Here is a 14741-nt window from a genome sequence, read left to right on the forward strand (position 1 = left end):
GCGGGGTCAGTGCCCCTAACCCCACATTGTTCAAGAGTCAACAATAATCAGCAATGGCCACAATAGCCAAACTGTGGAAGGAGCCTCGGTGTCCATCGAAAGATGAATGGATAAAGAAGATGTGGTTTATGTATACAATGGAATATTACTCAGCCATTAGAAACGACAAATACCCACCATTTGCTTCAACGTGGATGGAACTGGAGGGTATTATGCTGAGTGAAATAAGTCAATCGGAGAAGGACAAACAGTGTATGTTCTCATTCATTTGGGGAATATGAATAATAGTGAAAGGGAATATAAAGGAAGGGAAAAGAAATGTTGGGAAATATCAGGAAGGGAGACAGAACATAAAGACTCCTAACTCGAGGAAACGAACTAGGGGTGGTGGAAGGGGAGGAGGGCGGGTGTTGGAGGGGAATGGGTGACGGGCACTGAGGTGGACACTTGACGGGATGAGCACTGGGTGTTTTTCTGTATGTTGGTAAATTGAACACCAATAAAAATTAATTAAAAAAAAATGTAGCTCCCTGTAGAGCTAAATATGCTTTCTATTGGAACTTAAGCAATATCAATATTATTTACACAGGAATAATGTGGATGAGTTCTTAATGAATTAAGAAAATATGCAACCATTGTGAGTTAAGGGACTCCTTGCACAGTATTAGTTTAATGTAATAGAAACATTCCCTTAATGGAAACTATTTTGAGTGTATTACAAAGCATAGAGTGTGTTTCAAATTCTTCTATAAATGGTTTCAGTTGGCAAAATTATAACATATGTTAAGTTGAATCCATTTGTAAATTTTATAAAATTACTTGATAGTAGTTATTTTTCACAGGCAAAGATATGAACTATTTTTCAGATTCTTATATGATTCTGGGAATTATAGCTAGGTATTTTGTCATGATGTTGCTTATAAGACTTCATTTCACTTCTGGCTGTAAGAAACTTAAAATTATCTGCAAAATATATTTAACTGTTATAATTCTTCAATTGTATCTTATATTCCCCCAGAAGAAATACATTTTATTATCAAATACTTTGCAATCTTGTAAAGGCCTGCAGGAAAACAGTATCCTAAAATCATCACCTTATCAAATAAAGCATTAGGAGCATTTAAAAAAAAAAAAAAAAGAGTCAACAATAAAACTTGTAAAATTTGGGGTTCCTGTGTTAAATCCCATCTGATTGTGAGGTACTATCCTTTACTATATCACTAGATCTGATGTCCTCATAGTTTAAGAACTTTTGTGTTCATATTCATGAGGGATGTCAGTCTGTACTTTCTTATGATATCCTTGCCCAAACTGGTTATCAGTTATGGCAGCCTCAAAATAACAGCTGGGAAGCATTCTCTCCTCTGTTTTCTGAATGAGTTTATCAAAAATTCAAATTAATTAATCTTCCTCTGATACTTTATAAAAATCCAACAATGAAGTCATCGAAGTCTGGAGTTTCTTTGTAGGAAGCTGTTTAATTATGAATTCATTTATTTAACAAATATAGGACTTTTTATATTTTCTATTTCTTTTAGTGTCACTTTTGGTAAGTCGAGCTTTTCAAGAAATGTGTCTATCTCAACTAAGTTATCAAATTTGTTGGCACACAAGTTATTCATATCCCTCGACTTTTTAACATCTGTAGGATATATAGCAATGCTCCTTCTTTCCTTCCTAATATTGGCAATCTGTGTTTTCTTGCTCTTTTTTCATGATCAGTCTTGTAGGAGTTTATCAATCTTATTCATCTTTTCAAAGAACCAACTTCTGGCTTTGCTGATTTTCTCTATTATTTGCTCTTTCTTTACTGATTTCTGCTAAATGAGCAGAAATCTACCATTTCCTTCTTCTATTCTTCTTTGGGTTTAACTTGTTCTTCTCATGTAGATTCTTAAAGAGGACATAGAGGTCATCGAATTTATACCTTTCTTCTCCTCTTACACAGTCATATAAAGATGTAAATTTCCCTACAAGGACTAAACTACTCACACCCCATAAATTTTGGTCTGTTCTTCCATTACTCAGTTCAAATTATTTTCTAATTTCCCTATGAATCCTTCTTTGACCCAAGGATTAGTTGTTTAGTGTGCTGTTTAATTTCCTGCTGTTTGAGGATTTTCTAGGTATCTTCTTGTTCATTTCTAATTTAACATCATACAAGTCAGTGAACATATATATACTCTTTATAAATTCCAATCCTTTTAAATCCATTGAGACTTATTTTCATGGCCCAGCATATGGTCTATCTTGGTGAATGTCCCACATGCACTTGAGAAAAACGCGTATTCTATTTGTTGGTTATAGTGTTTTAGAAATGACAGTCAGGTCAGAGTGGTGGATGGTGTTTCAATCTTCCAAATCCTTATGAGTGTTCTGGTTCATTTGTTCTATCAATTATTGAGAGAGGAGGGTTAAAAGTCTCCAATTGTGATGGTGAATATGAATGGAGCTCCCTTTAGTCCTACACAATTTTGCTTCACGTGTTTGGAAGCTGTGTCACTGGGTGCTGTGCACAAAGGCGCAATCACAGCTTGCCCAACCATTATGCCAAACTATTGCCAAACTATTGTGCTTTGAAAGGCCAGTATAGGGGCACCTGGGTGGCTCAATTGGTTAAGTGTCTGCCATCAGCTTAGGTCACGATCTCAGGGTCCTGGGATCAAGCGCCGCATTGGACTCCCTGCTCAGTGGGGACTCTGCTTCTCCTTCTTCCTCTACCCCTCCCCCCTCCACTCATACTTGCTCTCTCTCAGATAAATAAATAAATAAAATCTCTTAAAAAAAAAAAAAAAGGCCAGTATAGGTGGCTGGCCCTTGAATGGAGGCTGGGCACTTAGCATTCAGGAGGGTTCCCATCACCATACTGACAACGGCACCCTGTGCCTAAACTGTATAGAGTGGTTTATGCTAAACACCTCCTTTCTTGTTGGAAGTATGGAATCTGGAAACATGCTAGGCAGAGGATACCCGCCTGACCAGTCCTCAAACACTGTGGCCACTGAGTGTCTAACGAGCTTCCTTGCTGGGAACATTTCATACGTGTTGTCATGACTCGTTACTGAGGGAACTGAATGTGTCCTGTGAGGACCCTTGAAGCACATGCCTAGCCCCCCTACACTTTCCCCCATATGCCTTTCCTATTGCTGATCTTACTCCATATCCTTTCACTGCAGTAAACCTTTTCTATGAAGCTGATTATATGCTGACACATGTGAAGTCTTCCCAAGGAATCACTGAGCCTGGGGGGTGGTCTCGCAGGTCTCAACAGAGGTACATGCACATTTAGAACTGTCCTATCTTCCTGACTGCATCATTATGAAATGCCCCTTCATCTCTGGTAGTACTCTTCACCTTGAAACTGACTGTCTGACATCACAGCACAAAGGCTTCTTACAGGGTCTACATGGCCTGTATTTTCTCCATCCTTTAACTTTCATAGGTACAGTTCATTTCTTTCTGCTTAAAGTGTGTTTTTTTTTTTATAAGCAACCTATAAATGGTCTTAACAATAATTTGAAACACGTAACTCTGAGTCAGGAACTCCATTTGGAGGAAGTATTCCACAGACATATATGTACATATGTGTAAATGAAGTTAATCACTGTAGCTGTGTCTGTATTGCAAATGACTGAGAAAAAATCTACATGTTCATCAATAAAGGTCTGGATAAATACAGGCACGTTCATCCAGAGAAATACTATGTTGTCTTAAGAGACATGTCATGTAATGACATGAACAATCTCTAAGACATATTACTAAGAATATTTTTTAAGCAAAATAATACAGGTATATTTACCTGCTGTATTTGCTTAGAGTTTCCAGAAAGTTACACAAAAAAGCAGGTCACACTAGCTGAGTCTAGGATGGGACACTGCTGCCTTAGGGATTCTGTGTAATTACACACTCTCCTCACGTACCCTAGTGAATTCTGAACACTGATAATTACCTTTTCAAAAGTAAATAAATACAAATAAACAAAATAAAATAGGAAAATAAATAAAATTTCCTTCCTAAAATTCCTAAGAGAGAGGACAGCACTGTCCACTACTCTGTGAGCTCCTATTAGGTGGAAGTCACTGGCGCTGGGTGACCAGGCAGGAGCCCAGCTGGCCACCTGGATTGGGGCACCCCAAGCAGCCAGCTGCAGTCCCCTCAGGCTGTTTCCCACTCTGTGAAATCCAGTAGCAACGGACCCCACTTCAGAGGGCTGCTGCAAGGAGCAGGCCAACTGGAACAGGAAAGTATTGGGCTACTAGTAAGGCTGGAAGAGCAGCAGCCACCATGGGGCAAGCACAGTGGCCACACACAGCAGTCGCTGGATCAGAGGGCTTACAAGCGAATGCTGTAGGGTGTGAGTGATATCAAAGAAGTGAGCTCTTACAGATCCAGGCCCCCAACAACTAAATACATGGAGAATCACTTGGCTATCTGCAGAGGAGAACATAGCCTTGCCAAGCCAAACCCTACAAAAAGTCACATGTTCACACTGGCAGGTCTGGATCCTTCTCATGCGTCCCACTGGGTGTCCCACTGGGTCTCACTAGAACCATCCAATTACATGGGTGCTCTGTGGGCAGCGCAGAAGTACCAGCTTCTCTAGCAGTTTTCCTGCCCCTGAAGGACACAGATGAAGCCAGAGCCACAGAGCAAGGGCCTGAGTGTGCAGGACGCTATGGCACATCCAGGCACACAGCTTCGGCCAAAGCTCTGCCCCTGTGGTTCTAACTGCCAGGCTGCAAGCAGGCTGTTTGAGTCGTGCATGAGCCCACCTCCTGCAAACCACCCAGCTCAGAAATAATGCAGGAAATCATATTACCTGGATTTTAAAATGGCCTCACTGTGGGCAGAAAGAAACCTTCACCCAGTGTCAAAAGTGCTGACCGAGTTGCTGAATCACGCATGTGTTCTCTTTGCTGATGAGCCACTTTGCCTCCAAATACTGCCAAGGCCCAAGGTAATGGGTATGGTGGTAAGACTCAAATAAATAAGTGAAAATCAATACCCTCTCAGCTGAGAGCAGGAGCAACATATATAGGAAAATAAATAGCAAATTTCTATACCTGCTTAATTAGTGGCCCGTCAAGCCACTTCAGGACACACTGAAATGCTGTTGATTCCTTTAAAGGCTGGCGTGCTCTCTGTGGGTGGGGAGGGACCAGCACGTTTTGGTCAAAAATCCTGAGCCAGTCATTCATTCTGCCAGTCCTGAGGGTCACTTGGGCCTCTAGGATTACCTGCACAATTTGTGTTCAAATAAATAAAGGAGTTACGAAGGCCATACTGCACAGAGCGATTCTGATGAAAGTTTCCTACCTCCCCTTGCATCCCAGAGGAACCGCCATCCCCAAAACCCACACTTTGCAATTCCTCCCCTGCATCCCCAGTGCAGCACACTAGTATCTGTGCCACCTTCCCCTGGTAAACACACCCATCTTGCTCCAGATCATCTCTCTGTCCCTGCTCTCAGGAGCCAACTACAGCATGACCATGCTGGCCTCAGTGACTAGTGCAGAAATAGGTATATGCAGGGCTGCTTTGTACAGTTGCAGAGGTTGAGCACTACATGACAGTGCCAGGCCTTGGGGACTGGGGCTATCTTGGAAGGAACTAGGAAGCATGACCCAATCAGAGCCAAGGAGATGCAAATCTCAGTTTCTGCTGGCTCTGCTGAGGGAAGGGAATACTCTTCTGCAGCCCTCGAAAGAGAGGTCATCAGTATGAGGCTGTCCGGAACCACTGTGGGAGCAGCTTCCTTGAGACACACATGAAAAAAGCAAGCAGAGCAAAAGCACAAGCAAGGGTCAGTGGATCTAGGTGTCACAGTTAGAGCCCTGGCCTGAGGAGACCCTAAAGCACCCCAGGACTGCTCAGCTACATCAACAGTCTCTTGTTGCCAAAGCTGGTTTGGAACAGATTTTGAGTGTTATGGGCTTTTTGGTGACCTGGCTCACTGAGGACATCATCCACCTTCCCACCAGATAGGGATCTGTACCTTCTCTAGCCTCTTTTCAGCTGACACACAATCTTAAAATCGTGGCTTTGATAGGAGGCTGAATTCTGCACACTAAAATGACAAGCAAGATAGGGCAGCGGATTTGGTCTCCTAAAACAGAGGTACTTTAAATGGGTTCCCCAGATTCTGGGGTTCCCCGGAGTTGTCAAAAGCTCAATGTCAAAGCTATTTTCATAATATTCAGATGTTATTTGCCTTTTTCACTGTGTCGATGTTTGGGCTGATGAAGCAAAGGGAAGAGTGGGCACACTGGCCTCAGTGCACCGAGGCAAACCTCTGGCCATCGTGCATTCTTCACCACTCACAGCAAGGGCAGAGTCCCCAGTGAAGCTGCGAAAACTATGAATTTTATTACATCTTGATCCTTGAGACTGGCATTTTTAATACTCTGTGATGAGAAGGGAAAGACAGGGCAGCCCCGGTGGTGCAGTGGTTTAGCGCCGCCTGCAGCCCAGGGCGTGATCCTGGAGACCCAGGATCAAGTCCCACGTCGGGCTCCCTGCATGGAGCCTGCTTCTCCCTCTGCCTGTGTCTCTGCCTCTCTCTCTAGCTGTGTCTCTAGAATAAATAAATTAAAAAAAAAAAAAAGAGAGAGAAGGGAAAGACACACAGCAAGCACTGCTGCTGCAAAATGAAGGGTACTGGTCACCTCAGGGTGAGGCTGCTGTGAGCCTCTGTGGCACACTCAGGACCCACTGCTCCTGTTGTCTGGTGATGCTATCTTTTTTTTTTTTTTTTTTTTAAGATCTTATTTGAGAAAGAGAGAGAGAGAGAGAGCATGAGCAAGGGAAGGGGCAGAGGAAGAAGCAGACGCCCCACAGAGCAGGGAGCCTGATTCAGGACTCAATCCCAGGACCTTGGAATCATGACCTGAGCCAAAGGCAGACACTTGACTGAGCCACCCAGGCGCCCCTGGCAATACCATCTTTACTAAAAGAGTAGCTGAGAGACAGACTGAGCTTACTCAAACTCGGGCACTTTGCAGTCTCTCAAACGTGAACTAAATGAGTCTGTCACTTTCAAGGAAAACTGGTAATAAGAATTGGGCTTTCAGGCAAAAATCAGAATTGGGAAAATCTGTATCCTCCACTGTGATTCTGACAGCTTCCTCCTCCTTAAAGACGTGCTTGACGAGATGGATGGTGACTGTGACAAAAGTGATCTTCTGAAACTACGATTAAATGCACACTATTTGGAAGATCAGTATACCTTAGAAGCAGTGTTCTCCAAGTGAGCAGTGCATTGTGATATAAAAAAGCCTGCATGAGTAAAAGACCTATCCAAAGTGCAGGACAGGGCAGCCCCGGTGGCACAGCGGTTTGGCGCCGCCTGCAGCCTGGGGTGTGATCCTGGAGACCCGGGATCGAGTCCCACATCAGGTTCCCTGCGTGGAGCCTGCTTCTCCCTCTGCCTGTGTCTCTGCCTCTCTCTCTCTGTATCTATGAATAAATAAATAAAATCTAAAAAAAAAAAAAAAAAAAAAAAGTGCAGGACAGACCAAAGGACTTTAAGGTACCGGAGCATGCAAACTTCACTGGCAGGGTGCCAAACCCCACACTGCAACAAACTTTTAAGAAACTACCACTCGCAGTGGTGCTGGTGGTGCGTTTGGGTGGAGAATCAAAGGAGAATGCCACAATTACCTGAGACTCTGCTCCCTTCTCTGCATGAGGCTGTTTCTTTCAAATACTTCAACCAAAACAACTTTGCTCAACAGGTTAAAAACAGAAGCCTAAGGGCGCCTGGATGGCTTAGCTAAGTGTCAGACTCTTGATTTCAGCTTAGGCCACAATCTCAGGGTCGCACTCAGTGGGGAATCTGCTTGAGAGTATCTCCCACTCCCTCTCCCTCTGCCCCTCCCATTGTGAGTGCTCTCAAATAAATAAATCTTAAAAACAAGAAGAAAGAAGCCTATATGAGACCCAGCTGTCCATTAAGCCAGACATTACAGAAATATGCAAAAATGCAAAACCACCCCTTTTCCTGCTAATTTTTTTATTCTGGAAAACAGCTGGTTTTCATAAAAAATACATTTTATGCTAACATGTAACAGGTCTATTATTATCTCTACATGAGCAATAACATTGTTAACATCTCTCAGTTTTCATTTCCAATACAGTTAAAGCTGGTAGACATAATAATTAAAGTAAACAAAAGGTCTCTGGAGTCCTCAGCAATTTTTTAAAGGGTAAAAGGTACGAGACCACAAAGTGTGAGAAAGGCTATTCTAACAGGACCCAAAAGACAAGGGCTTTGTACAGCCAGGCCACCCTCCACCTTTGCAGGCTGTGTGGGGAGCGGAGAGGATCCCCCAGAGCGCGGACATGGCTGGCGTGAAAAGCTCTCCCACACCCAGCATGCCCAGGCACAAAGCCCCAGCACCCACACCCCACAGCCCCTGCAGGCAGGCATGCAGTGCAGCATCCGGATCTAGACTGTCACCACGTGAGCAGTGAGGCACACATGCATTGCGTTTTCTGTTCTGAGCAGTTTCATCTGCTCAATATCCCCTTGTTTTAAGGAATGACCCTACAATCCAGTGTGGGAAGGCTGTCCACAAATCTAGGCAGAGCACTGTAGTGATGGACCCACACTGTGCCAATCATCATCTCCCCCAGGACTCCAGCCGCGGTTCCCTCTGAAGAGGCTGTCTCTGCTGAGAGGGAAGGAGCTGCTGGGCCAGCCTGAATCCCAGGGGCTACCCTGCCACTCCAGGGAGAGCCTGAGGTCAAAGGGTGTCCTGCCCACAGAGCCCAGACCCCTAGGTGGAGAGAGCCTGATGGAAGGCAGCCCCCACTCCCCTAGCAGCCGAGGTGTAGCAGCCAAGAAAAGCCCATGGAGGCCTTCCCTGGTGGCTAAATGGCTCCCAAAGAAGTCCCGGTCCTCATCCCCAGGATCTGTGAATATGGGACTTCGCATGGCAAAAGGGACTCTGGGAGTGTGATTAAGTGAAGGGCCTTAAGGAGGGGAATGGATGACAGGATCCACCTAGATCCACCTGGATGACACAGGTGGGCCTGATGTAGTCACAAGGATCCTCAGAAGAGGGAGGCAGGAGGGTCACAGAACAGGTCGAGTGACCACGAAGCAGACAGAGAAGGGAGGGAGAGAGGGGTCACAGGCCAACGACCAGCTAGAAAAGGCAAGGAAGACTTCTCCCCTGGAGCTTTCATAAGGAACACAGCCCTGCCCACACCTTGATCTGAGCCCAGTGATATTGAATTTGGACCTCTGACCTCCAGACCTGGAAGAGGGTAACTGTTGTCTCGAGCTGCCCAGATTGTGGTATCATTACAAAAGCCACAGGCACTCACACAGGTGTCTACCACTAGTAAGCAGCAGAGGCCTGATACCCAGCAGGAGGGCCACATGGAGAGCTTCTTGGAGGCCCTGGGGGCCAGTGACTGGGCCCACCTGGCCCCTGTGCTTCCCATGGTTGCAGCACTCGCCACCTGTCCTGTGAGGGTCTGCCCACTGGCCAATCACTTGCACGAGGGGATCTATTTTGTTGTGTCCTTGGTTACCTGGCTCACCATCTGAACTCAACAAATTTTCATAAAATCAGAGTCTCAATAAAATTGACTCCCAAGCATTTTTTAAAGAGAAATTTTTAAAAGAAATGTTTTCTCATTGACTTTCATTTAAAAAAAAGGGGGGAGTGTTAATTCATACAAAGTGAGTGCCACTACGGATTGAAAGTCCCTGTCAGGAAGTCCCCCTGCCTAGGGAGCACCGTAGCCAAGCATCACCTCTGAAAGGGGCCTCTGTGCAAGGCCCGCACTGTTTCCCCGGCTCCAGGACTGGGTTTCTTTTGCAGGCCCTTCCAGACTTTGCTCATTGGGCCCAGATTCCTGAGCCAGCACCTACCTCCCCACCCCCTGGCTACCACACTTGGCCGGCAGATGCTGAAGGACACTCCTGTTCTAGTCCTCTGTTCCTAGCAGAGGAAGCATGTCCACAGGACTGCCCCAGGCTGTACCCAGTCCCCATAGGATGCACACTGGGAAGATAGGCCTCCACTCTGAATGGGACAGTCACCCAACCAAAACAGTGAGCCAGGCAGATGGAGGCGGGTAGCAACAGTCTGAGTGGGCGATAGAGAAGAGGGCAGCTGCGACATAGGCTCCTGGGAGTGGGAGACCCAGTGGGCACAGACCAATTCCCTCCCAACCTCCCAACCCCCACCTAACACTCTGTCCTCTCTGTGGCCACTGTGCCCCCGCTCGGCCCCTGCTCCAATTCCTCCTGGACACCATGCCCCCTAGGATCCTGTCACAGAAAGTCACCACAATTGCTCAGGCTCCCCATTTCTGTTGTCCTGCGAGAATGAGCTCAGCCAGGTCAGGGCTAGATCCTCAGTGAAAATCTTTTGATGACTACGTAAATAATTAAATTATGCTGTGAAGGAGCTGAGACTGCTACAGAGAGACAGCAGAAGGCCTGTAGAGCTAGATGAACAGGGAGAAAACAGTGAGGCCCCATGCCCAACACAAAGGGCTCTCCAGGGGAGAAACAACATGAGAAAACACACCAGCTACCACAGAGAGCCTGCTGCGAGCTGGGTGGGCACTCACAGACCCATTCATGTGTATTAGTCCAACAAATGTGCAGATAAGTATCACAGACGAGGACAAGGAGACTAGGGCTAAACAGCCAGGCCAAAGCCACATGGCTGCTCATGACCTGGCTCAAAGCCAGGAGAGGCTCCGGAGCCTACAGCATGACACTGGCTGGAGCACCCAGGCTAAGCCCCACTCTCCTCAGACTTCAGGGAAGTCTCCTGCCCTCCCTGCATCTGCTCCCACCTACAGGATGAGAGGGGACTGTGAGGTCTCCCAGAGGGCTCTGCTCTGCACACCTCTTCTGTTCCACTGTGTGCAATGGTGAACAATACCAAAGGCCAGATCTTTAAGAATCTAAAAATCCAGTGGGGAAAAGACAAGGGTTCGAGTGTGAGCAGCACACAGAAGACAAGCATAATTCAGTCTCCTTTTTGGGAGGATGCAGGGCAGAGAGAAGAGGGAATCCCGGCGCCGAAGAAGCAAGCTGGGATAAAATCTCAACAACAGTGGGACACCAGAGAAAGAGGGGGGCAGGAGCAGCTGTGCAGGCAGGGGGATGTTTCCTTCCAAGAAGTGAACAAGATCTGGGATGCCTGAGACAGAAAAGCTTTGGGAACTTACCTGGGAGTAAGTGGCAGTCTAATCAAGCACTGCCTAGAGTTCCCCCCCCCCGCCCCCCCCCCCCCCATTCAAGCAATCTTCTTTGCATACCTACCAGGTGCCAGGGCCTGGAGAAACCATCCTGAACAAAGCAGACAAGCTCCCTGCCCTCAGGGAATGGATCTGGTGTGAGGCGGAAAGACAGGAAATAAGTTAGCACACAAGGAAGACACTGTGTGATCTATGAAAACAGAGCTGTGGAGCATGCAGTGGACAGCGACGGAGACTGGGTTGGAAGTGGAGCCCATTATCCATCATCACGGGACACAGCAGCCCAAGACAGGACTGTCTGAGAATGCAGCAGTCTGCTATGGAGGCAGGCCCTGGACATACGTGCACAGGTAGGGCCTCTGAGTGGGATGGAGTACCCAGGAGAGCAAGCACTGGGGCTGCGGGAAGGGCCCAGGTGGCCAGCTCTGAGTGGGTCAGGAAGTCAGGGAGATGGGCAGTGGAGGGAAAGGCAGGAGCGGCTGCAGGGCCAGAAGGGCAGACAGTCCTCCTGCGAGATCCAGGCAGTCTCGCACTCTCCACTGGGCGGTGGCTCTGGGCTGAGCCAGCAGGGGACACACACCAGGCCAGGAAGGGGCGCAACCCAGGCCCAGACTCCAAGCAGGGGACCCCAACTGTGGTCCCGCCGGGGAAAGGGCGCAGGCCGCGCACAGGCTCCATGCAGGGATCCCCCACTGGGCTCCCGGCCGACGATGGGCACTGGGCACAGACCCCCTGCAGGGGTCCCCCACTGAGGTCCGGCCGGGAAGGGCAGCGGGACCTCGAGCGCAGAGGGCCGACGTCAGGGTCTCAGCACAAGTCCGGGTCACGCGCCTCCTGCGCCTCTGAAGCCGAGCGGCTGCAGAGGGGCGCAGGGTCAAGGGCAGAGGGCGCAGGCTGAGCCCCAGGGTGCCCCCGACGCCCACGGGAACCCCGGGCCGCACCAGGTGTCAACGCCGGGTGGGATGCAACCAAAGCGAGCACCTGGTCCCCGCGGAGAACGCCCGGAGCACTCCAACCCCGGGCCCCGGGGGACCCCGCCCGACCGCCCCCTGCGCTCCAAGTCACGACCAACCCCCCGCCCCCCCCGTGCCCGCCGGCGTGGTTCCGCCCGCCGCGCACCGCGTTACCTAGGAGACGGGCCAGACGCGGCCGCGCCCCCGCCCCGAGGCCCTCGCTCTAGCAGACGAGCCCCCACGGCGACCCCAGAGCCTGAGGCTGGCAGGCCCGCCGGAGCCCGCCGGAGCCCGCAGGAGCCCGCCGGAGCCGCAGGCCTAGCGCGCAGGGAGCGCCGGGGATCGCCGGGCCGCCGCCGCCGCCACCGCCAGAGGAGCGTCGGCAGGCGGCGCGCCGCGCGCCCAGGCCGGGAGCCCGCCCCGCGTCGGCGTCGTTGGCAGGGCCGCGGGACCAATCGGAGCGCCAGTCCCGGGGCTACGCTCCGGCAGCGCCAGCCAATCGGCGCGCCGGCGGGCCCGTCCTGATTTGCATGGCCGGCGACCCCCTCAGCCAATTGGAACATGACTGGCGTGAAGGCCAACCAATGAGAAGCCAGTGGAGGCGTGGCCCCGGGCGTCCCACGAGGTGAAGATGCTGCAGGAGGAACCTGGCCGAGCGAGCGGGATTCGGGGGCGCTAAAGTCGCCGGGGCAGGGCGGGAAGGAAGATCCGGAGCGGGGCTACAGGATTCGGAGCTGGAGCCCCCAGGTGAGTGCGGGGGGACCCCGGCGGGCCGCGCCGTCCACTGCCGTGCGCCGGGAGAGCGGCGGCGGGCGCCCGCCAGGCCCGCGCCGATTCTCCATCTCCTCTCCCACGGCGCGTCCCCGCGCCCGCCTCCGTCCTCACCTCCTCTCCGGCGGGCTCACCTCCTTCTCCATCATCTCCCTTCCCCCATCCAGCCCGACCTTTCGGCTCCCATGCCCGACCCCTGCCCCAAACTTCGCGCCTCCCCTCGTCCCGGAGCATCCCTCCCCACCTCTGCCACCTCCCCTTCCCGCAGCCTCGCCTCCCCCTGCCCCCATCCCTCCTTCCCGTCCCCTCTCCCGGCCTCTGCGCAGCCCCATCCGAGCGCTCCCGGTCACGGACCTCCCCGTCTCGCCTCCTTGTTGCTCCTGAAGCCTCATCCTGCCTCTTGCTCCTTATCCCTGTGCCCATTCTCCCATGCATTCTGCTCCCCAGCCCCTACCTCTCTTCCCGTGCACGCTCTCCCTCCACCTTGCAGGTCCCCAGGACCTTGGCATTGCCTTCCTGCACCAGTTCCTCAGGCTCCCTACACACCAAACCCCACCCAGCCTGGTCCCTGTGCCCCTTACCCAGCTTCAGCTTTTCTCCTCTCCACACCTCCCTACCTGCTGCTGCTCCCACAGGATGCAGAGACCTAGCAGCAGCACTGCTTCCTGCTGCAGTGGCAGCAGCCCCGTACCTGCCCACCTTGCCTCTCTCCTACCCAGGCACACCCTGGCTCCGCTCCTCCTGGCATTTGTCCTGCAGGATCCCGTGGGGGACTGTGCTTGGCCTAGAGCATCCTAGGGGGTTTCAGGTGGGAAGCCCCTCAGCACCCTTTCCTGCCATCCTCCCTGGCCACCACCTCCCTCCCCACCCCACCCCCACTTTCCTGCTCAGCCTCACTTTGTGATTCAGCATTTTTGGGGTTGGAAACTTTCTTTGCTTCCTGGCATGACAGGACTTGGCTGTGGGGCTGAAGGCTGGGGGTCCTGACCCTGCAGTTTGTTTCCGTGGCCACCTTAGAAAACAGACCTGAGTTGCCTGGTGGGGACAGGGGTGGGGAACAAGGGACCCTCCAGTGAGGGTTGCCTTCTCCCTTTCATTTGTCTGTCCTGTGTTGAACCGCATCCAAGGGGAGATGACATAAGTAATAGCTCCTGGAGAAATGGGCTATTAGCATTTATGGAAATTAATACATCCACATCGGAGGAGTTAGAACACCAAGTTCAGGCCACAGCTGTCCCACTGTCTGTCATTTCAGGATTTCTTCTTTCTCTGCAACTTCTCCTCCCCCTCAAAAAACGCCATCCCCCTTTCCAATGCCAAGAGCAAGCTCCCACTCTGCTAACACATTGCAGGGTTTGGGGACCTGCGTGTGGGGAGTCCCATCTGCCCTCCTGATTATTGCTTGGAAAAGCATCCACCTGCAGAGCCAGGCTCATTTGCAGTCCCTGGGCTCCTGCCCGTGTGCCCTCTCAGTGGGGGCCCAGAGGGCATTGGCTCCCCAGATTACATCCATCCCTTGGAACACTCCAGGTGCACATCCAACCTCAATGGCACTGATGATGTTTGGGCTACAGTGCATTCCTGCCTGGAAAGCAAGCTGAGGGAGGCATCCCGTGCAAAGCTGGGTCCAGCTGCTTCTGTTTCTCTCTGCCCTGCCAGGTGCCAGATACGGTAGGCACTGCTCAGCACCCCAGGACTGAGCCAGGGCATGGGGGATAGGGGTCAAAAAAATATGAAACCCCGGTGTTGTGCTCAAAACCCTTTTGGGTCTGGATATGGAGCCTGGAT

The 14741-nt window shown here is 50.5% G+C and overlaps 2 protein-coding genes across 21 annotated transcripts in view; one reads left to right on the forward strand and one right to left on the reverse strand.

Moving 5' to 3' along the window:
• NPHP4 (nephrocystin 4) overlaps positions 1–13828 on the reverse strand; it is a 118296-nt gene extending 104468 nt beyond the window's left edge. For 11 of the 17 annotated variants that reach the window (XM_072731122.1, XM_072731120.1, XM_072731118.1 and 8 more), the window contains exons 1-3: positions 12357–12549; positions 11294–11361; positions 5064–5237 (exon numbers count right to left, since the gene is read on the reverse strand). In XM_072731122.1, the coding sequence (XP_072587223.1) occupies positions 5064–5198 (135 nt within the window). In that variant the 5' untranslated portion in view covers positions 5199–5237; positions 11294–11361; positions 12357–12549. Of the gene's footprint in view, positions 1–5063; positions 5238–11293; positions 11362–12210; positions 12298–12356; positions 12550–13570 lie in introns of those variants that run through there. The other 6 variants (XM_072731115.1, XM_072731112.1, XM_072731108.1 and 3 more) reach the window with 5 other exon arrangements.
• The window catches only part of KCNAB2 (potassium voltage-gated channel subfamily A regulatory beta subunit 2), an 84891-nt gene continuing 82920 nt past the window's right edge, over positions 12771–14741 (forward strand). For 3 of the 4 annotated variants that reach the window (XM_072731125.1, XM_072731126.1, XM_026005122.2), the window contains exon 1: positions 12794–12929. The gene's annotated coding sequence lies outside the window, so the exon portion shown is untranslated. Of the gene's footprint in view, positions 12930–14741 lie in introns of all 4 variants that reach the window. The other variant, XM_026005121.2, reaches the window with a different exon arrangement.

Source organism: Vulpes vulpes, chromosome 12 (genome assembly GCF_048418805.1).
Source record: "Vulpes vulpes isolate BD-2025 chromosome 12, VulVul3, whole genome shotgun sequence".
In the NCBI taxonomy this organism is placed as follows: Eukaryota; Metazoa; Chordata; class Mammalia; order Carnivora; family Canidae; genus Vulpes; species Vulpes vulpes.